Source organism: Hyaena hyaena, unplaced genomic scaffold (assembly GCF_003009895.1).
Source record: "Hyaena hyaena isolate Hyena2069 unplaced genomic scaffold, ASM300989v1 scaffold_769, whole genome shotgun sequence".
Taxonomy (NCBI): Eukaryota; Metazoa; Chordata; class Mammalia; order Carnivora; family Hyaenidae; genus Hyaena; species Hyaena hyaena.
In genome coordinates, this window is record NW_024081401.1 from 212,254 (window position 1) to 236,199 (window position 23,946).

At 38.0% G+C, this 23,946-nt stretch overlaps 1 protein-coding gene across 3 annotated transcripts in view; it reads left to right on the forward strand.

Moving 5' to 3' along the window:
* The first annotated feature begins 317 nt into the window (after nucleotides 1-317).
* Nucleotides 318-23,946, forward strand: part of UNC13B (unc-13 homolog B) — a 218,630-nt gene continuing 195,001 nt past the window's right edge. For all 3 annotated transcript variants that reach the window (XM_039218603.1, XM_039218604.1, XM_039218605.1), the window contains exon 1: nucleotides 318-630. In XM_039218603.1, coding sequence (XP_039074534.1) covers nucleotides 609-630 — 22 coding nt within the window. In that variant the 5' untranslated portion in view covers nucleotides 318-608. The remainder of the gene's footprint in view (nucleotides 631-23,946) is intronic.

Genomic DNA, 23,946 nt, shown 5'->3' on the forward strand with positions numbered 1-23,946 from the left:
AAATTATCACAAGTAGGTGTTCACGGGCTGTAAGCATCTTCTTCGGTGGGAGCTCTGCCCAGGTTGGAGTTGCAGAGATTTTCAGTTAACTTCCTCACACAGGTGAGGGGAAGCCCTGCCCTCTCAGTTCCAAGCCTTATTAGTGGGCGGAGCTGCCTTCTTGCACGTAAGGAAAGCGGAAGGAAACCCCACCTCTTACGGGTCTATGGGAGGAGGGGTCGGCGGACTAGGCGTCAGTTGATTGGCTGGGAGGCGGAGCGCCACGGGTAGGCTTCTTCCAGGCGCTCGCCGGGATCCCGGTGGGGCGAAGGCGTGGTGGGAGAGAGTCCCGGTAGCTCCTGCTTCCTAGCGATGGCGCCGTGGTGCCGCGCCCAGTCTCCTGCCTGGTCGCCGGTACTCCCAGTTATCGGGAGCCCAGTCAGACGTTGAGAATTGAAGCGGGTCCAAGGGAGCGGCGGGACGCTGCCTGCCACGGGGGACCATGAGGAGAGGTCAGACCTGTGGGGCCGCTAGCGGGAGCAGCCGCGGCACCTGCTGAGAGGAAAGAGGGAGCTGCCGGGTGCCGCGGCGCGGCTAGGGTGCGGCGGCGGCTCGCCAGCGCCTCGGCCATGTCGCTACTCTGTGTGCGCGGTGAGTGTGTGGACTCTGGCGGGGCGGGAGGTCAGACGGGGGTCGCCGAGGGGCCCTGCAGGCTTCCAGTGAGCGTTGAGGTACCACCTTTTCCAAACTTCACTTCTCGTCCGTGCCTCGGGGGTCGATTATATTAACTCATTTATAAACATTTAAAGAGTTCTTTCCACTCTTTCTTGTTTTTCCTCACTCTCCTGTGGGGGACTGTTAACCTCTCCATTCCAGTGGCCATGTGACAGTTGTTGGCTGGCAGGCCCAGATCCTATCAAACAGTGACTGGCGCTCTAGTCTAGTGAGAGTGGACTAGCTAGGAGACCGCGAATAGTTGGATCAAGAGTGGGCAGTCTCTCTCTTTTCTTCCTTTTCCCTGCAGCGTGGAACTAAAGGCGGCTTAGTAGCAGGCTCTTTGTAGCGTTGTTTGAACGCGATGTGGTACAGCTGTCACATTCCTTCTCATAGTGTATTCTGCGCTTGGACCCCTCTATTGCTTGTCTCGTTCTTGCTTCTTTGTAGTCTAGGCTAAGTTTATTGTCATATTCGACTTGGGGAGGGGTGTTGTCTTCTCTCCTTTTGGAGCCAACATAAGACGTATGACTTGTGTGTGTATTCATTAGCTTCTATTACAGTAACTAAAGGACCTTTAGTGCTTTTTGACTGAGAACAGTTGACCCATCTAAGAAGGTATTTTAAGGCGAGAGCTTTGGGGTTTAAGATGAGGCAAGGTGCATGGATTAAGCTCTGTGAGGGTAGAGACTGTTTTAGTGGTTTTTGTATTCCTGGTGCCCGATACAGAAGCTCAATGCTGCCTTTGAATAAATGCCTGTGAGGACTGTGATTTTAGAGATTATCTCATCAGAAAAAATAGGGTTTGGATTACCCATTGATTTTGATCTTGGAAAATTCAAGTTACGGCCTATCATATCTGTGTTGAACAAGATAGGATACGCTGGCTTGATGGTGAGAGGGAGAATTTATCTAGAAGAGCGTTTTCCTGGTACTGTTCACTGAGTAGAGTTCATATTTCTTTTGGCTCTGTGGATTAAAAGCATTGTTATTTGTGATCTCCCTGATAGGTATTTCCCCCAGCTACTGGCAAAGGGAACTGTTTTGCTCTGTTCTCTTCCTCTGTTTTTGTTAAATCTGCATTAACCCAAAATGAATTTGGCTATTTCCAGAGATTATGAGACAATTCTTGTCTTCATGGTTGATTTTTCATTAATGAGAATTTTACTTTGCTTTTAGTAAGACATTTTCTCTCAGCAGCTGGAAATCTATTTATTCCTTTAGATCCCTGCTGTTAAGTAGCAGGATTTGGGAGAGGTTGGGTTTTGCAATGTCCTGTGGACAGTTTAAATCCCTACTGCCATACCCTATTACAGTACTAGTCTTTATAAAAGACTCTTTAGGCAGGAACACTATTAAACCAGAAATTCCTATTTAATTGAATTTAAATAACTTCAGAGAAGGAGCTGGTGCTGTTTTCATTTGTTCTAATATGGGGCAGCTTTCATTGTCTAGAAATTCTATTTAGCTAACCTCTTCTTTCCCTTTTCTTTTCTTTTTTTTTTTTTAAATATTTATTTCTGTGAGAGAGAGAGAGAGAGAACAAGTGAGCAGGGGAGGGTCAGAGAGAGAGGGAAACACAGAATCTGAAACAGGCTGCAGGCTCTGAGCTGGCTGTCAGCACAGAGCCCGACACAAGGCTCGAACCCAAGAACCGTGAGATCATGACCTGAGCCGAAGTCTACTGAGCCACCCAGGTGCCCGTCTTCTTTCCCTTTTCATGTTATGTTAGTCGAATCTCTCTTCTTTAGAACCTGAGGGATTGGAGACCAACAGATCGTTGTTTTTTGAGTGAAGATTCTGAAGATTATTAATTACTGATAAAAGTAACTACATTGTAGAGAAGTACTCATTAAATGGTAATGTATTCATTCTGGGGAAACTTACAGAAATGCATCAAAATAAATCTTTCTAAAATGACATTCCTTGTGTTATATTTTGTTAGATAGGAATGTTCATATTATGAAATAAGCCTGTGTAATGATATTATAAAACTCAATTTTAGTTCATCTTGGAGTAGAATTGAAGTAGAGACTTTTTCCATGTAGTCAAAGTTCAAACAGTTGTAAAAACTGTAGAAATTGGCAAACTGGTATTTAATTATCCCCAGACACCTGAAGTCAGTTTCTTGACCTAATCCTTTAATCATTCCTTATTGCCCTATATTCTTGCCTATTCTTATAGAGATACTTAGCTCTAGCACTAACTTTGCTCATTCCTATTCTGTGTTTATACCTCCTAAAACATTCTTTTTGAATTTTCTGCTTATCAAAAATGTATTAATCCTTTCTCAGCTTAGAGTCTACCTTTTTGTTGTTGTTGAAAACTTCCTAAGTTCCTGTCCACAGTGATCTTTTTCTCCTTTACACTCTTTAACCTCTGAACTCCTTTAAACATAATCATTTATGGTATGAACAGTACCACTAATTTGGCAATGAATTGTATATTGCCTGGCAACTAGCTTTATACTGTTTATGGTGACGCAGACAAAGAAGATAATGAGAGTGGTCAGATCAGATCTGGAATTTTGTGTTCATTTGGGGTATTTGATTCTAAGAGGCACATTGAGAAACTAGGATTTCTTTATAGGAAAATGATTAGAATAATGAAGGGTGTAGAAACCATTTGAGGAATTGAGAGATTTGGTTTTGAGACGATTCAAGAGGGAGAGGATCATAATAGATGAAAATTGTTTAAAAAACTTAATTTCAGAGGACAGAACTGGGGCAAGTCGGCCAGTGATTGAACTATAGGAAACTAGATTTTAGTGTAATGTAAGGAAGAATATTAACAATTAGAGTTGTTCTTGAAGGGAATGGATTACTTAGGACTTTTTTTTTTTTTTTTTGACTTAGGGCATTTTAAGCAGAAATTGAATGATGGTATAGGTGTTCCTAAAAGAGATGTCAACATTGAATGGGAGGTTAGACTTGATAAATTTTAAGAAATCATCCTTTCATAAAATTCACTTAGTTCTTAAAATTTTGGCACAACTTTCCTCATAATACTGATTTTTTTTTTTTTTTTGCTTCCATAGAGGTTAATACCACATGAGCAACTCTAGTAAACTAAAGGATTTTCTTTAACTTTTGGCATCTTGGTGTTCGCGATAGGTTTTCCAAACAAGTTCTAAGCATTTTGAGAATGGAGTCTTTCTATATTTCTTTGTAATTGCCACAGTATTTATAATTGAGCTGTGGATTCCCCTCCCCCATTTGAGCCAGAAGTTAGTACCCTTGTTAAATCAAAAACAAAAATTAGTTTTGGGCATATAAAAAGCAGTATGTGCTAATGCTTTTTAAATTTTTAAAATTTAATTTTAAGTAATCTATATGCTCAGTATGGGGCTCGAACTCAGCAGCCTGAGATCAGGAGTCACATGCTCTTCTGAGCGAATCAGCCAGGTGCCCCAATACATTGTTAATTACAGAAAATTGGGTGGGGCACGTGGGTGGCTCAGTCAGTTGAGTGTCTGAGTTTGGCTTAGGTCAAGCTCTGAGAGTTCATGGGTTTGAGCCCTGGGTTGGGCTTTGCCATGACAGCATGGAGTCTGCTTCAGTTTCTGTCTCTTTCTCTGTGCCCCTCCCCTGCTTGTGCTCTCTCTCAAAAATAAACATTAAAAGAAAACCCAGTAAAACATTAAAAAGAAAATTGGGAAAATGCAAGAAAGTATAAAAAGGAAAATAAAAAGCATCATATTCCTACCACCACAATCGTTCAATTTTTTGTTCGTTGCTTTTTTTTTTTTTAAATTGTGATGGTGGTATATATGTATGATAAGTTGAAACAGTTTAGGATGTGAAATGAAAATAAAAAGTTCGCCAGTCTGCTAGTACCTATTCTTATAGGTAACTACTCTTTACTGTTTCTTGAATATCCTAGACATTTTCATTACATATGAATATATACAGTCTTTAACTGAATGTATACAATATTCATCTCTTTAAAAAGCTTAATTTTCCTATCACTTTCTATGAATCTAAATCACTCTTTTTAATAGCTACAGGGCATTTTTTTAAAGTTTATTTTAGAAGAGAGCACATGGCAGGGGTGCTCATGAACTGAGGCCAAATCAAGAGTTGGACATTTACCTGAGTCACTCAGGAGCCCTGAGTATTCTATTTTACAAGAAAATATAACTTAACCAATTTCATATTGATGTAATTTTTTTCATTTTGCTAATTACAATGCTACCAGGAACATCCTTGCATGTGGTTTTGTTATGTTTGGAGATCTTCTATCAGGTTTCCTCCTGGACTTGGTGTGTGATTTGCTCATTGCTGATTCTTGATATAATTACACTCAGCTGGACCCATTAGCAAATCAAATGCTTCAGCATGTCTCAGATCAGCATCTTCTATGAGAAGCAGGTCTTTACCAATAGATATTTTATGCCTACTAGTAAGACCAAAGATGTCAGCTTTTTTAAGGCTGTGATTTCATGTACTTGTCTTTTTTTTTTTTTCTTTTAAATCTTGTATCCTTTATTTTTTGAGAGAAAGAGGGCATGAGTCATGGGCAGTGGGAGAGAGAGAGTCCCGGGAGGGGGAGGGGGGGACAGAGGGGAGAAGGAAGCGGGGCTCGTGTTTTATGACTGAGCCACCCAGATGTCCTTCTTTGTATTGTTTAAAAATTATTTTACATATTGATACATGCACCCAATGTTTATATAGTGCTAGACAGCACTATATAAGAAGACAATAGACAAATTATGGAAATAGCCCAAGTGTTCATTGATCAGTGAATGGATAAAGATGTGGATATATGTGTGTGTATGTATATATGTGTGTAATATATATATATACATATATAAAACAGTGGAATATTAGCCACAAAAATGAAATCCTGTCATTTGCAATGATGTGAATGGAGCTAGAGAGTATTATGCTAAGCAGAATTAGAGAAAAAATACCATATGATTTCACTCATGTGGGGCTTAAACAAATGAGCAAAGGAGGGAAAAGAGAGGCAAACCAGGAAACAGACTTTTTTCTTTTAATAGTTTATTGTCAAGTTGGCTTCCATATAACACCCAGTGCTCATCCCAAGAAATAGACTCTTAAACTATAGAGAACTAATGATTACCAGAGGAGAAATAGGTTGAGGGGATGGGTTAAATAGGTGATGGGGTTTTAGGAGTACACGTGTTGTGATGAGCACAGGTGATGTATGGAAGTGTTGAATCACTGTATTGTACAGCTGAAACTAATATTACACTGTAAACTAGATTTAAATAAAAACATAAAAATACACTTCCAAAAGTATTTTTGCAAAAAGTTTTGTTTTCTGTATTGAACATGAATTGCGTTTTTAAAACAGAACAGGGGGTGCCTAGAGTGATTCAGTTGATTGAGTGTCCTCAGGGCATACATGATCCCAGGGTCATGGGATCCAGCTCTGCGCTGAGTTTGGAGCCAGCTTAAATTTCTCTTTCTCCATGTGTCTCTCTCCCCTGCTTACATGCACACTTACTCTCTCTCAAATAATAGTCAATCAGTTAGAACAAAATAATACCGTTAGTGATGAGAAGTATACCAAGTCTTTTACATTGACTTACCCTTAGAAAAGCTTGTATTTATCATGACTTATTGCCTAGCTGACTGAAAGAATAGTACGGGGAAAGTATTAGTGAATTCTGATAGACATTCAGGATACATGTTGATTATAAGTTGATTCTAGCCTGGGGGGACCTTAGATATATTTTGGTTTACTGCAACTGTGTAAAGTAGGACTAGTAATGATTTTAGAATTTTTAGGTCTAAGAACAGATTGGTCAAGTATTTACACTTTATTTTTTCCCCTAACATTGTCATCTGCATCAGCTAAGTCCTTGGTGCTGGATTTCTATCACTCCATGGTTTAAGTAGTCCCTGTCCTTAAAAGCAGAGGTGCTGCTGGGTTCCTTTCATTTAGCTATGGCATCAGGAAATTGCTGGTGCCTTGTCTGAGCCAGACAACAGTGAAAGGTGAAAGGACCAATGTTCTCTGCCATGGATAGCTGTTGTCATAATTGTTTTCTTCCTTAAAAGCAGTATATTCTGTAATTTTTTAGTTTCTGAAACTGGGATTTCTGGAAGTTGTACTTAGCCAGTGAGCTGGATTTTGCCTGTACTATATATTTCAGACTTTGTGAATTTGTTTCAAGTTAGGGCTGTGTGTCATTAGTAAATATTTGTTGAATACCTTCTCTCTGTTAATGATGCATGATAAGAGTTCAAGGAATCTAGGTAGTGTTTTTTTTTTTTTTTTTAAGTTAGAGTATGAATGGGACAGGGGCAGAGAGGAAGAGAGAGAGAATCCCAAGCACTGACAGTGCAGAGCCTGTTGTGGCACTCAAACTCAAATCTCTAGATCGTGTCCTGAGCCAAAGTCGGACGCTTAACCAGCTGAGCCACCCAGGAGCCCCAGAATCTAGATAGGTTTTAAAACATCTTCTTTCTTCTCCCTTCCTTCCTATAAGCTGCCCGAGGTGATCTCTGAAAACGGTTTGCTATTCCCTTGACCCAGAAAACCCTACAAAATCATGCAAATCAGGAGGTTCAAATTTTCATGTTCACTTTAAGAACACAAATGAAACTGCCCAGGCCATCAAGAGTATGCATATCAGAAAAGCCACCAAGTATCTGAAGGATGCAACTTTACTGAAGCAATGTGTGCCGTTCCATGGCTAAATGGTGGAATTGGTAGTTGCACCCAGGCCAAACAGTGGGGCTGGACACAGGGTTGGTGACCCCAAAAGTTTTATTGCACATGCTTAAAAATGCAGAGATTACGTAATGCTGAACTTAAAGGATTTAGGTGTAGATTCTCTGGTCATTGAGCATATCCAGCAGAGCCCTCAAGATGAGATGCAGAATTTATAGAGATCATGGTTGGATTAAACCCATACATGAGCTCTCCCTGCCACATTGAGATGATCCTTACTGAAAAAGAGTCCATTGTTACTAAAGCAGAAGAGGAGATGGCACAGAAGAAAAAGATACCACTGAAGAAACAAAAACTTAGGGCAGGAGTAAATCGACATAAATTAAATGCAAATAAAAGTTAAAAAAAAATAACACCCCAAGACCCAAGATCTCCTTTCTTAGATAAACCCAGAATTTATTAGGACTATTAGGTCTGATTTGGGATAAGCAGAATAAGTTCTTACTGGAGCGGGGAGATACTGCACTAGTTTTCCTAACTTTTAAAGTAAGATTCTTTAAGTTTGGGGAATGTTTTATACAGTCCTGTAGACTGTCTTTATTAAAGGCCAGGGAAGATTTGCTATTTGTATATTAAACTTTTTTTTTTGATTTGTAGCATATGTACCAAAAAGTATACAAATCTTAGGTGTATGGCTCACTGAATTATCTTACTTTACCAAAGGTAACATCTGCCTCTGACAGCAGAGTAGTTTAGCTTGGTATTTTTTATTTTTATTTTATTTATTAAAACTTTTAAAAATGTTTATATTAGAGAGACAGAGACAGATCATGAGTCAGGGAGGGACAGAGAGAGAGAGAGAGAGAGAGAGAGAGAGAGAGAGAGAGAGACAGAAGCAGACTCCAGGCTCTGACCTGTCACCACAGAGCCCAATGGGGAGCTTGAACTCCTGAACTATGAGATCATGACCTGAGCTGAAGTCGCATGCCCAACCAGCTGAGCCACCCAGGTGCCTCATATTTTATTTTTTTAAAGATTTTATTTTTAAGTAATCTCTACACCCAACATGGGGCTTGAACTTTCAACCCCAAGATCAAGAGTTGCATGGTCTAATCACTGAACAAGCCCGGTGCCCCTGGAAACTTCATTTTCATAGAGCAGGTTTTGGTTCACTGCAAACTTGAGCATGGAGTTTTGCTTGTTTTTGAACTTTAAAATAATTATTTTTGAGAGAGAGAGAATGCCTGCCAGCAGGGGAGGGGCAGAGAGAGAGGTGGAGAGGTAAGATCCAAAGCGGGCTCTGTACTGACACCACGAGATCATGACCTGAGCTGAATTCTGATGCTTAACCAATTGAGCCACCCAGGCATCCATGTGTTTGAACTTTTTAAAAAACCAAGATGGAATTGACATTGAACTTCTTATAAATGGAATTACACAGTATTTCTTTTGGACTGGTTTCTTTTGCTTAACATGCTTGTCAGATGTTTCTATTTGATGCATATAGCCATAGTTCAATTTTAATTGCTTTATGGTATCTTATTGTACAAATACACCAATTTTTTTTTATCTTTGGACAATTTTTCCTCACTTTACCATTTATTATTTTTAAATGTTTATTTGAGAGAGAGTGTGTGAGAGAAGAGAGAGAGAGAACACACAAGTGGAGGAAGGGCAGAGAGAGAAGATGACAGGATCTGAATCTGGCTCTGCACTGACAGCAGAGACAGATGTGGGGCTTGAACTCATGAACTGTGAGATCATGATCTGAACTGAAGTTAGAAACTTAAAGGACTGAGCCACCCAGGTGCCTCTCATCTTACTTTTATATCTTTTGGTTCTACCTTGTGTGTATTTCAGATGGGTGTGTATATATATCTGGGATTAAAGTTTCTGGGTCATAGGTTATGGTTATGTGTGTGATAATATGAAAGTTTTCCAAAATCTTCAAATTTACTGTTTTTCTAATATTTAAAAAAAAAAAAGAATTGAATGGTCCTTAATTCTCAGCATTTGGCCAGGTTATCAAACCATTCCACAGGCATTATATATAACTTTTACGTGTTAATCCTACAGGCTTGATAGTGTATTTTTTTTTTAAACGACATGAAGAAATCCATTATGTTGAGATGATTTCTCACATTTAAGACTAAAATTTGTGGCCTTATTTTATTGAAAGAAATACTGAGGTGGTGTTTATGATGTTGATCAAAGATAATAGCCTAGTCCTTGAATTTACCGGCATTACATACTTTTAAAAAGGAATACAGTTTTTCTAAAGAGAAGTTCTTCATTCTGAAGTATCTATCAGCTTTGCATGTGTCAGGCACCATTGGACACACTGAGAATATAGAGGTGAACGAGTTGCCCCAATTGTCAAATGTCCATTATAACATTTTTCTTTTCCAGTTATAGAATCCAGCCTGAGTTGGCATTGCATTTAGTGGTTATGCCTCTTTAGACTGGTTCAATATTGAACATTTCCACAGCCTTATTTATTGTTTATTTGTTGTTTTTTTTGAACATTGGCATTTTTTTCTTTCCTTCCTTCTTTCCTTTTTTCTTTCTTTTTTTTTTTTTCTTAAAGAATATAAACCCCTCTCCTTTTTTAGTAGAATATTTGTCATTTTTTGGTTTGTCTGATGTTAAGCATCCTGAACTGGAGTACTATATAGTTGATGTTGTGTCCTTCTCAGGGTATCAACATCAGAATGCACACGTTGCCTGTCTTTCATTGGTGATATAAGTTTTGATTACCTGGTCAAAGATCTTTTGAACCTCCCCCCCCCACCCCCCATTTCTTCTCCGCCCCCAGCAGTATCTTGCCTTGTGGTAGAGATTTAAAAACCATTCAGATATTCTGCATAATAAGAATGTTGTAAGGACTAAATAGAACATTATCTTTCTGAGTGGCTGAGACAGTGTCATGCATATGGGTTTGTTAAATTTGAATCTGACATGATGAAAGCACTGTTTTAGTGTATTTATTAATCTGGTGACAGTGTGTAGATTGGATTAAGTAGAGGGAGAAATTCAAAGCATTTAAATCAAAACAGGAGTAATTTAGATCGAATGTAAATTAAAATTTCTTGGAGATTTGAACTATTGCAGAAAAACAGTGAAATCCATTTTTCTAGGTCTTTTAAAAATCAGCCCTGTTTCCTTCTGTATAGGATACTTAGGTGTAGCTGTTTGGATGAGGAAACTTACTTAACGAGCTTTGCATTTCCTGCTTTGTTAACGTTCTGTGACTGCTGAGAAATGGAATAAAAATGTAGACATTTGGTAGAATTTTGTGTTCAACTTACCAAGGAAACAATTTCATTTTTCTATTTATTTTCTTCAATAAAAATAAAATGGTTCATTCTCAAGTGTTATCTCCAAAAGCAACTATCCACAGAATGTTTGAGAGGCCCATGGCATCAAAGGAAAACAGTTATGAGGGCTTCTTTTTTATGTTAGTGTCCCCACAGTGATTAAAAAAAAAAAGTCAAAATATGACAGGAACAAGTTTGTGTTAGGGTGTTTGTATACAAACTATTTTCTCCTAAAGAATCTTATAAATAGGGAATCACAGTTCTGAGCCATTAGGAGGAAATAAAGATTTCCAAGAAAAATCTGTTTTGTTTTCAGTTGCTGCTCTGCAGTAAGTACTTATTTGGAACTATAGAACAGAAAGCACTATGGATTATGTTGGGCTGTTAATTTTCTCTTGGAACTGCTTGCTTTATTAATTTTTATAGTGTTTTAGTGTGTGTGATGTTGAGAAGAGGCTAGAGGACTGTGTGTAAGGAAGATCTGCCTAGAAGCTAAGGAGAGACTGGCAGTTGGACAATGGGAAGATAATTGCTTTTACATGTGATTAAAGGGGTCTAAAAATAATTTAATCAAATGGCTGGCTCAATTAACATGATTTCAATCTACTAGTTCTGATTCAGATTTATAGGGCCTTCATGTATAAAAGGATAAAATGTTTGCGAAGGACAAAGAGAATAAATGATACAAACATCTGTGTCCACCTCATTTCAGCCATCCACACCCATGATCACATCATAAAGCATGTCACTCCTTGGACTGGCACTCTGCTTTTTTTTTTTTTTTAAGAACTTATTTTGAGATAAAGCTCATGGGAGGGGCAGAGAGGGAGAGACAGAGAGAGACTCCCAAACAGGCTCTGCATTGTCATAACGCAGAACCCAATGTGGGGCTAGAAGTCCCTAACACTGAGATGACCTGAGCTGAAATCAAGAGTCGGTTGCTTAACCTTTTAACTGATTGAGCCTATCCAGATGCCCTCCAGTGCTTTGCTTTTGGAATCTTTAACTTGGTCACCTATCTTTTTTTTTTTTTTTTTTTAAATATTTTTATTTATTTTTAGGAGAGAGAGAGAGAGCGTGAGCAGGGGAGGGTCAGAGAGAGAGGGAGTCACAGAATCTGAAACAGGCTCCAGGCTCTGAGCTGGCAGTCAGCACAGAGCCCGACACGGGGCTCAAAGCCACAAACCGCGAGATCATGACCTAAGCGAAAGTTGGACGCTTAACCGACTAAGCCACCCAGGAGCCCCACTTGGTCACCTATCTGACTGTACTTTCCAGTTTATCTTTACAGCTGTTAGTCTCAACTATGTGTTTTACTGCTGTAATATAGGGTAGACGTTAGAAAGCTTTGGTTTTATTTATTATATATAAACTGAGGCTTTAAATTAAAACAAAATTTAAATTTATTTTTGAGACAGAGACAGAGCACGAGTAGGGGAGGGGCAGAGAGAGAGGGAGACACAGAATCTGAAACAGGCTCCAGACTCTGAGCTGTCAGCACAGAACCTGATGCGGGTCTCGAACCCACATATCGTGAGATCATGACCTGAGCCAAAGTCAGACACTTAACTGAGCCACCCAGGCACCCCAGAAAGCTTTGGTTTTAGACAGACCGGAGTTGGTAAATACCCATGTCTACCACTTATGAGTTATGTGCCCTTACAGATGTTACTTAATCTCATTGAATCTTAATTTCCACATCAAAAGTATTAAGTTCCTATTCTTTGTTTTTTGAAATTTTATTCAGGTTACCTCTGTGACCAATGTGAGTCACCTTACTCACGAGCCTGAGATCAAGTGTTGAATGCTCTACTAACTGAGATAGCCAGCTGCTCCTTAAGTTCCCATATTTTTTAAGTTTGTCATTATTTTTTATTTTTATTTTTTAAAGTTTATTTATTTATTTTTGGTAATCTCTGCATCTAATGTGAGGCTCGAACTCCCAACCCCAAGATCAAGAGTTGTGTGCTCTTTGGACTGAGCCAGCCAGGTGCCCTCTTGAGTTCCTATTCTTAATGGTGTTTCATTCTATTAAAGGAAGATACAGAAATAAATGAATAATAAACCTCAGAAGATAAGTACAGTGAAGAAAGTAAGGCAAGGGACTGAGAGTGATCTGAGTGGGAGAATTATTTGAAATAGAATTGTCCAGGAAGGTCTCACTGGGGTCCATTTGGGCTGAGACCGGAATGATGAGAAAGACTCCTCAGTCAGAGATCTGAGGTAAGTTTTTTAGGCAGAGTGAATTGGAAACAAATATTTTGAGGGGAAGGAGAAAAGAGATTACTGGAAGTGTGGTATATAGAGAGGTAGGCAGAGACTAAATCATGCAAGGTCCTGTAGTTCATGCCAAAGAGTTTGGTTATTCTAAACAGCATTGCACCTAACTGAATGGCTTTAAGCAAGGGCAGTGCTTTGATTTATGTTTTACAAATGGCAACTTTGTGGTGAATGAACTAGGGTGAGAAACCATGATTAGCAACACTGTAAGAAGGGGCCCACTTGGAGTGTCCAGGTGAGAGATGGATAGTGCGGGACTAAGGAGGTAGTACTAGAGATAGTGAAAATATCTAAAGCAGAGTGTTGCTCAGATAGTTGTTGTGAAAATGATTAGCACTATCCCAGGCCTAGAAAGAGCACTTTTTTTTTTTTAAACTATAAAAATGGCATTTTTGGTTCTCATCCAGTTCTATGATCTCATTCATCTAAGTCAGGAAGCTGGAAGTCATCCTAGATTTCTCAATTGAGGAAGAAAATACAGAGAGGAAGGAAATTTGTTGGGTTCAGTTGAGTTTATGGTGTCTGTACAGTAAGTTACCTATAATACGTGTTGAGTTGAAAGTATCAGTCTTCTTGCAGATGACCCTTCAATAGTACCTGAAGAAAATGTATATCTATAGTTTAATAAAGAAGTTTGTGTTAGAGATAAATATTTGAAAGTTGTAGGTATTTGTAAGGAAAGCCATTAGCTTGAATAACATTGCTTGTCTGGAGGATAAAAGAGGAGAAAAATGAGCTAATGGGCAGAAGAAGAATTGATAGGTCTGGTGAGAACTGCAAGGAAATGGAGAATGCTAGGTCACTGCCTAAAGCCTAGAGTAGAGAGAATTTCAAGAAGGAATGATTGGAGGATAGAGATGTATGATGCTAGTTGAAGGTAAAGCAAACCAACCAAAGTCATTGGACTTGAAGACTCAAGCACTTTCATTAGAGTAGTGAGATTAGGCATCACATTGTTGAGGAGTATTTGGGAAGCAAAGTGGAATTAGTAAGTGCTACTAATTCAGAAGTGCTACTCATTCAGAAGAATTGCAGTTAGGAAAAAGGTTGAGTCTGGTCTTGAGAGAGGAAACTTGGATGTTTGGAGTCTGAAGGGGAAAGTCAAGATGAGATAGGGTAGGGACGCCTGCTTGGCTCAGCCATTAGAGCATGGAACTCTTGATCTCTGGGTCCTGAGTTCAAGCCTCACATTGAGTGTAGAGATTGCTTAAATAAAACTTAAAGATGAGATGGGGGTAAAGGAGATATGATGACTGATTTCCCTATAAACTAGGATGCAAGATTAGCAGCTGAAAATGAGATGGTGGGGATGATGTAGCAAGTTTGAGAAGAGTGCTAAAGGTTTGATTCTTTCAGTAGCTTTTGTGCAAGGTAGTTGGGGGCAGAATGGAGATTATAAAACCAACAACCCTGCCTTCTTGAAAGTTACACAGATTAGTGAGGGAACTAGACAGTAGACAAGAAGAATCCTACAAATTAACATTACAACTAGAAAAAAATGGAACCATGATTTGTGCTACAGAGATGAGTTAAGACAACATGTGATAGGGGGTTCTCAGTTCAGAGAAGCCTCACCTAATGAAGACTGAACTGAGATCGGGAGGAAAAGGAGGCATTAAACTGGCAGAGGAAATAAATTTGTATGTACAAAGGCATTGTGAGGGTGAGGAGCTGAAAGGGCAAATATTGCTGGTGTACACAGAGCAAGAGAAAAACATGGGTCAAAATGAGGGTAGAGAGAGGTATGGCCCAACTATGGGGCCCTTGTACATTAGGGTGGAAATTGAGTGGGAATCAGACAGAGGCAGGGGCGGAAGAACTTTGTAAACTGAAAGCACAGGATTTGTAATTAGATTTGAGTTCGAATTTTTTCTGTCACTGAAAACTTTAGGCAAGCCTTTTGACGATTAAGTTATAATTTAAAAATGAAGTGTTACTCTCTGATCAGTGTACCTCTTAGAGGTGAGAATTAAACTCTAATATCATATGTGTGAAATTCCCTTGTAACTTGTAGTAACTTTTACTATTGGATAGTACTTTTTTCCTCCTTAGAGGCTTAAGTATTCTGAAACTTAAGAAGAGGATATGATCAGTTCATAAACGTTTATTGAACACTTAACTATGGGTGAGGCACTGAACTAGTCACCCTAAGTATATAAAAGTAAGAAATGGGCCTGAAGAAACAGTCAAGATGCGGAGGTAGCCATGTGTAGAACTAAATATGTTTCAAGATATAGTTTGATAATTTCTAAAATAGAGGTGCAGAATAAAATGGGGTGTAGAAATGGAGTGTTTGCTTTCTTTTTTTATTATTATTTTAATGTTTTATTTATTTCTGAGAGAGAGAAACAGCATGAGCAGGGGAGGGTCCGAGAGAGGGAAACACAGAATCTGAAGCAGACTCCAGGATCTGAGCTAGCTGTAAAAACAGAGCCCAACGCGGGGCTCGAACCCACGAACCGTGAGATCATGAGCTGAGCCGAAGTCGGACATTTACCCGACTGAGCCACCCGGGCTTCCCAAAGTGTTTGCTTTCAACTGAGAGACAGAAAAGGCCTCAGCTGGGAGAGGAAGAGGAGGAAGGAGGTGAAAGTAGAGTCAGGTTTTTCATTCTGGTATCCTTAATTGGGATATGAAATAGAATAAGAGCTTCAGGGCAGATGAGGATTTTGGTTTTGGACATGTTAAATTTGAGGTGTTTGCAGTCTGTCCATGTTTTACAATTGGAAGCATGACTTGGGGAGATCATGGTTAGAGTTATAGATTTGATCTACTCTTTGTAGATCTTTGGGTGGAGGAATGGTGGTAGGGTAAACATGTACTCATCATAATATACCGCATTTTGTCGACTGTAGGAAGCCAGAGATTGTAAAGCACATCATTATTTTATGTACCATTAAGAAAAAATACTACTCATTGAGCTACAACACGTGTTTGACTTTTTTTTGCTTTCAATTTTTAATTTGAAGTATTGTTGATGCACAATGATATATTCGTTACAACCTAGTGATTTGACAACCCTATATGTTTAGGCTGTGTTCATCACAAGTATAGTTACTATCTGTCACCATATAATGCTGTTAAAATACCATTGACTATATTTCCTATATGGTCTTTGATCCTCGTGACTTATTCATTCCATAACTGAAAGCTTGTATCTCCCACTGTCCTTCATTTCCTTCACCTATTTTGCCCATCTCACCTCCTTCCTTCCCTACTAGTTCTCTACTTGAGTCTGTTTTTGTTGTTTGCAATTTTTTTTTTTTTTTTTTGAGAGCATGTGTGTGAGGATGAGCAGGGGGAGAGGCAGAGGGAGAGATGGAGAGGTAAGAAGGAAGGGAAGGAGGGAGAGAAAAGCTTCAGCAGGCTCCACACTCCGTGCAGAACCCGACTCAAGGGTCAATCTCACGACTCTGGGATCATGACCTGAGCCAAAATCAGTAGTCCAAAACTCAAGCAACTGAGCTACCTAGGTGCCCCTGTAAAAAAAATTTTTTTTAAGATTCCACATATAAATGAAATCTTAGAGTTTTTATGTTTCTCTGATAAAAATGGCAAGATCTTTTTTTTTTTTTTTTTTTTTTTAATGGCTCAGTAATACTCCATTCTGTATATATCCATGTTTTCTTCATCTATTTGTGGACACTTGGGTTGCTTCCTTTTCTTGGCTTTTGGAAATAATGCTGCACTAAACATAGGGATGTATATATCTTTTTAAATCTGTGTTTTTATTTTCCTGGATAAGTACCCAGTAGTGGAATTACTGGGTTATATGACACTGCTATTTGTAATTTTTTGTAAAACCTTCATATTATTCTCCAGAGTGGTTGTACCAATTTACTTTCCCACCAACAGTGCATGAGGGTTCCTTCTTTTCCACACCCTCTCCAACACTTATTTCTTGTCTTCTTCATAGTAGTCATTCTGACTGGTTTGAGGTGATACTTCACTGTTTTTGATCTGCAGTTCTGTAATGATAAGTTGAGCATCTTTTCATGTGTTTGGTCACCTGTGTGTCATCTTTGGAGAAAAAAATCACATAATTGATTTTAAGACACATTTTGATTTCAGTTGTTAAATGAGAAAATGTCCTACCATCTTAGATTCAGTGAAATACTGAAGCTAACATCTAATGAGCCCTTTTTCTTTGCCAGGCTGTCTTTCAATAAGCAGGTAAACATTAATAATTTAACTCTAATAACTTTGCTAGTTTATCTTTATTGTCATTTTACAGATGAGAGCACTAGACTCAAGGAAGTTATTCCTTGAACGTCCTGTAAAGCTGAATTTAGATTTTTCAGCCTTCCTATAAAAATTAATATAGGATAGTGCTTTAGGAAATGAAAAAAATCTTTATAAATGTTTAGGGGAAGATAACTTGGTGCACTGCTGGCTGTGAATCAGAGTATCACTGTAGCTGTGGTTTCTATTTACTTGGGAGGACATGTGGTATAATAGAAAATCCAAGATTTTGAATTCAGGAAAACTCTGTTTTGAGCCTCACTAGGTAGTGATTAAAATTTTATCTCTTTCAACTTCATTCAGAATAATCTTCTGTCTAAATGGGAAAGATAATGTCTGTATCAATCTTACTGGATTGGAGTGAGGGTCAAATTGACAGATAAAATTTACTATGCAGTTTTAAAAATAGACTCAGTACAGAGTGGTAGGTATAATTGTTCTGAAAAGTTTAGGAGCTGGAAACTATTCATAAGCCTGGCCTAAGATATAAAACCTACTTGGGAATTAATTAGTTGGGCTTCTACTGAAATAGTCACCTTTTATGTAAAATGAGAAAGGTAATCATTATATTGGGACATTTTATACATATATATGTATATATACACATATATAAACTGTTTTCTTTTACATTAACTTGTATCATACTTTATATGCAATTTATCCTGATTTCTTTTTCCTAGTGGCATATTATATAGCTTAGAATTTGGTAAGTCTTCTTTGGGTTTATACCTTTACTTTTGGGAAACTGAAAAGGATTTTTGGAAACCTAGTAAGTTAAAATTCTATTAAGTTAAAATGTACCGATGTAATGGTTTATTTAAATTATGATAGCAATTTATGAGCTATTTGAGAATGTATATGAAAAATAAACAAAATAGACAAGGGCATGTATTAATTGCTATATCAATAATTCTAATTTGCTCACTGTTAAGAGATCACTGTAATGAAATACACCACAATAAATCACTGAAATGAAATAAGGCACCAATATTTGATAATTGAGGATTGTGCCAAAATAGTCTTTATGTTGTCAGTATCTATTGCTTCGGTTAGAATGATCCAGCCGTTTCTAGCAGAATTGCAATCTGTGAGTCACTTAAAACCTGTAGTCTTTCAGGGCAATAACAGGTGTTTCTTGCTATGATCTGTGAATGCTATTTTATAATGTCTAGAAAACTTGCTTTCTGTCTTTCTTGAGCTCTAGGTTTATAGATGCTTTGTTGCAACTAGAGAAGGGAAATAAGCTATTAACCTTCCCTCCCCTCCCCCCAAAAAAACCCCAACAACTTGTCAATAAATTTCTGGTTTCATTTCTAATTATATCTTAAGAACAAAGTCCCAGAAGTTGGGATTATTATATACTTTTTTTAAGGCTCTTCATGTAATTTGTGAAATTGCTTTGCAGAAAGGAAAGGAGTTTAGGTACCACCTTCTATCAATTTATATTTTCATGAGTTGTGTGTAAGAGTGCTCTTCCCCCCAAACCCTCACCAGCATCCATTTTTCTAACTGTCTCTATTATTGATATTTTATTTGTTTTCTGGTGAATTTCATGAATTTTTCTAAATACTTTGTACAGTATGAAGTTAAATAAATTTTCATGTTAAAGTGGAAATTAATTTATCCTCATTGTGAATCACATACGTATTGGTGTCAAAAAAATTAGTGCTTTGGATTGATTTGTAAGAGCTCTTTATTATCATTGATTATTGATCTTTTGATTATTATGCTAATGTTTAATCAGTATGCTAATGCTTATTCAGTATGCTAATCAGTATGCTAATGATTGTACATAGTACTTGCAAATAACACTTCCATTTTATAGTTTGACTTTGAATATTATTTATACAGCATCAACATTTCAAGGTATTACCCCAACCTAAATATTAAAAAAAAAACAAAACCACACACAGACACGCGTTCTTCCTCACGCTGTGCACGCGTGCGCGTGCACACACACACACACACACACACACACACACACACACACTTTGATGACTTGAGTTCTAGCTTGTAGCTAGTTTGAGGTATCTTGAACAGGATCACAGAATCTTTCACAGAATAAGTAATGCTCAATAAACCTCTGATTTAAGGGGCAGGGTTACACATACACAAAAAGAAAAAGAAACCTCTGATTTAATGAGTGTATGTATCAGCAATTATCCTGTGGGCTTCTCTGTAGGGTAGTTAATGGATTTTAATAAAGACCAAGAAATAGTTATGAGTTAGGTGCAAAATAAGGTATATTACTACAATGATTTCAGGTATTGAAGTTACAATATTAAGCTGAGAGAATTAACTAATGTCCTGTTTTTTCTTTATACTCCGCTATAGCCTTTACAAGAGTTAGTTGCCTAATGAAGGAATTAGGTGGATAAATGGCTAGACTGACCTTGTGCTGTTCATTGTATAACTAAGCTTGAATTATTTCTGATAAATAGTAACCATAGAAATCTGATTGTATATTAATGTAAACTCTGTTTCGTCCGAGGTTTGTTTATTTAGAAAACATTTAAAGAGGTATATATTTGAACACTTGTGTGTACTCAGTTGTAACCTGGACTGTGTTTACTTTAGAGTTAGTCATTGGCCCTGTTAGTTGAAGTTTGACGTAAGTACTTGTTTGTCTTTTGGTTTAAGAAGACCCTTATAGGGGTGCCTGGGTAGCTCAGTTAAATGTCTGACTCTTGAGTTTTGGCTCAGGTCATGATCTCACGGTTCATGAGTTTGAGCCCTACCTTGGGCTCTGTGCTGACAGTGCGGATCCTGTTTGGGTTTCTCTCTCTCCTTCTCTGTGTCTCAAAACAAACAAACAAATAAATAAATAAACCTTTAAATGAAAACATAAAAAAGGACCCTCATAGATAGTAAATCTTGTTGATTTTTTGCAGAAATTTTTTTTTCAAGGACCAGGTAGGATATTTATGTATTCTTCATCAGTATTGTGTTTGTTATGGTAGATAGCTATCAAGTAAAGTAGAGGCTTCGTAGTGATATTTCAGACTTTTTTAGAAATGTATGTGAAGAAAATTATAGGTATATTACTTCTTTGTAACTTTGATTACTCAATCCCACTGTATTTTTACAGAATTTATTTTTCTTTGCCTTTGTTTATGTGGGCATAAGTTGAAGCATTAATGGTTTCTTTTGGTGTGGTTTTGGCATTAATACTGCAGGGAAAGAGCTGTGGACTATAAGAAGTATGGGCTTTTGAATTCAGATTTGAATTTCAGCTATCCCTGTTTTAAGTCTGAGACCTTGGAAAAGTTACTTAACATCCCTATGTTTCACTTAATCTGTAAAGTGGAAATTGTACACCCAAAGCAGTGTTTTTTTTCAACCTGTAGGCATGATTAATTAGTCCTGAAATCACTTTAGCAGGTGAAAGGGGGAAAAAGATCTAGGAAAAAAAAAAAGCTGCAGAGTTGTAGTTAATAAGGAAAAGTATTATTTTGTAAGACTTTTGATTCATAATATACATCCATAATACATACATGTTTAAGCAGATTGGAACTTTGTTGCATTGTAAGGTATATTTCTTACATTAGGCAGGGTTAAAATTAAAAAAAAATATTTCTATAAAGTTATTAGGATTAAATGCCTAGCACAGATAGGCACTGAAAGAAAGATGATTTTGGAAAGTCTTACTGGATATTTTGGCTTTGTTGTGTCTTGTTGTGTTTATACAGATTTGGTCTTTGCTCAAAGAGCTAGGAAAGAGAAGCTGGTTTGTTTAAATTGTTTTGAATATAACCCATTCAGAAAATGATTTGACACATAAAGGCTTTGGGAAAGTATTGTTTTGGGAACTTATATATGGTAGGTGGGAGTTTAAGTTTATGTGACCCCTTGGAATACAATTTGGCAATACATAGTAGTAAAGTTGAAGATCTGTGTACCCTACAGGCTAGTGATTTTGATTCTTGTGGTTGTGTCAAGAGAGACATGCAGGAGGATGTTCATTGCTGCATTGTTTGTAATGACAAGAGCTCGGAAGCAACCTAAAAATCCCATGGTAGAATTTTGGGTAAATGTGGTATGTTAATCAAATGAAATGTTAAACTAAGTTAAATGAATAAGCTTTATTAATAATCAGTCTCCAAAATGGGTAGAAAAGTAAGTTGCAGACAGATACAGTATGATATCATATAGTTAATACTTAAAATCATGCATTGTTTATGGATACAGATATAGAAATAAAAAATTTGGACTGGGATCATTCATATCCATGTCGGATAATGGATACTTAAAGGGAAGGAAGAATTGGGATTAAGTAGGGATTTTAGTTGTAGTTAGTAAATCTTGGGGAGAAAAATGATGTGAAGCAAATATGGCAAAATAATCTGGTCAATCTGGCTCTTAGGTACATGGGTGGTCATAGTCTTCCCCCCCACCCCCCATATGTTTAAATATTAAAATATATATTTCTTGAGAAGGTTTAGTGCCTAATTCGTGGCACTGATAAAACACTCAGTGATATCTATTAAAAATAGCACATTGTCTTGTGGTCTAGAGAACAATGAATTTTCTTCTTTCTTTTTTTAATGTTTATTTTTATTGAGACAGAGAAACAGCATGAGTGGGGGAGGGGCAGAGAGAGAGGGAGACACAGAATCTGAAACAGGCTTCAGGCTCTGAACTGTCAGCACAGAGCCCAACGCGGGACTTGAACCCACGAACTGTGAGATTATGACCTGAGCTGAAGTTGGATGCTCAACCAACTGAGCCACCCAGGTGCCCCAACAGTGAATTTTCTAAGAACAAGGGCTTAACCTACTTAGGTGATTTTCTAGGCTTTCCAATAAGATGAAAATTAAGTCCAGTGTAGACATAGGTTAAAATACGTCAAGTAGAATTATTGCGTACGTTTCCATAATAAGGAACCAGAGCTTCAACCTAAACATGTTTCTTTGTAAACATAAATTTACTTCCTTCCTATGCATGTTATATTTGCCTGTTCTTCAGGCATGAGTCTCAGCATTTGTGATTACCCTTGAGAGGCCCCTCTGGTGTTTCAGATAGACTTTTGTTATAGTCATGCTTCAGAATGTCTTAGCTTGGCCATGCCTTTACTTTGTCACACATTTCCTGGGCTAAATTACCATAAGCAATTTCTTGACTATCCTAGTTGTAGTGATTACTCAAAGATCTGTTGTACCACGCATATTGTAAGGCTGTGTTCTAGATTCTCGGTATGTTCTAGTCCAGTGCTGTTGGATAGAATTTCCTGCAATGATGAAAATATTCCATGTCCGTGCTCTTCAATATGGTAGCTGCTAGTCATGTGAAACTATCCAGCTTTTGAAATATGGCTAGTGTGACCTAGAGACTGAATCTTTAATTTTACTTAATTTTGGTTAAATTTAACCACTTGGGGTTGCTGGCTACCATATAAGACAGTGCAGCTTTAGTCTGTTAAAAAGACTGGTTTGGGGCACCTGGCTGGCTCAGTCATTGGAGCATGTAACTCTTAATCTCAGTGTTGTAAATTTCAATGTTGGATGTAGCGATTACTTAAAAAATAAAATCTTAAAAAAAAGCTAGATTTGATTACTAGCACATTAATGAATTTCCTGAACCTGTTTTCATATGTGAACAGGGGGACTAATAATTCTTTCCCTAACTACCACTGGGGATCCTAGGGAAAAGTTAAGGGAGAGCCTGTTGAGGAAAGACAAGCCATATGGGATATTATGTCTTAAAAGCCATTAAACTGCACTTCTTATTTGACTGCAGTTTTACTTCTAGGACTTTATCCTAAGAAAGTAAAGTTTTTCTATCCTTGATTATCTGTGAGAACAGTCATTCATAGTTATTTATAATTGTATTTGCTAAGGCCACTGTAACAAAGTGTCACAAACAGGGTGGCTTAAACAACAGAAATTTGTCTTCCACTTCTGGAGGCTCGAAGTCCAAGATCGGAGTGTCTGCAGGGTACTTCTGAGGGTTGTGAGAGAATCTGTTTCGTGTCTCCCCCTTAGCTTCTGCTGGCTTACTGGCAATCTGGCATTCCTTGGCTTGTAGAAGTATCTTACATAGTGGTGTCCTTGCGTACATGTCTCTGTGTCCAAATTTCCCCTTTTTTATAAGGATATCAGTCATAATGGAGTAGAGTCTACCCTGAAGACTTTATCTTAATTATGTCTGCAATGACCCTATTTCCAAATCAGGTCACATTCTGGGGGATGTCTGGCTCGCTCAGTTGTTTGAGCATCTGATTTTGGCTCAGGTCATGATCTTCTGGTTCGTGAGTTCCAGGCCTGTATTGGGCTCTCTGCTGTCAGCACGGAGCCGTTTGGATCCTCTGTCCCCCTCTCTCTCAGACACTCTCTCTCAAAAGTTAAAGTCACATTCTGAATTACTTGAGGTGAGGACTTCAACATTTGAGTTTTAGGGGAACACAGTTTACCCTGTAACAATAATATTTGATAATTGAAAGCAAGGTAAAAGTCCTGAAGGAGTGAACAATCTAAATACTATTTATGCAATAAATATTATTTTAGCTTGGGTTGCTGCAACAAAATACTATAGATTGAATGGCATGTTTGTTTATTTCTGAGAGAGAGAGAGACAGACAGACAGACAGCATGAGCAGGGGAGGGTCAGAGAGTGAGGGAGACACAGAATCTGAAGCAGGCTCCAGGCTCTGAGCTAGCTGTCAGAAGAGCCCGATGTGGGGCTCAAACCCACGAACCATGAGATCATGACCTGAGCTGAAGTCGGACGCTCAACTGACTGAGCTACCCAGGCGCCCCAAGATTGAGTGGCT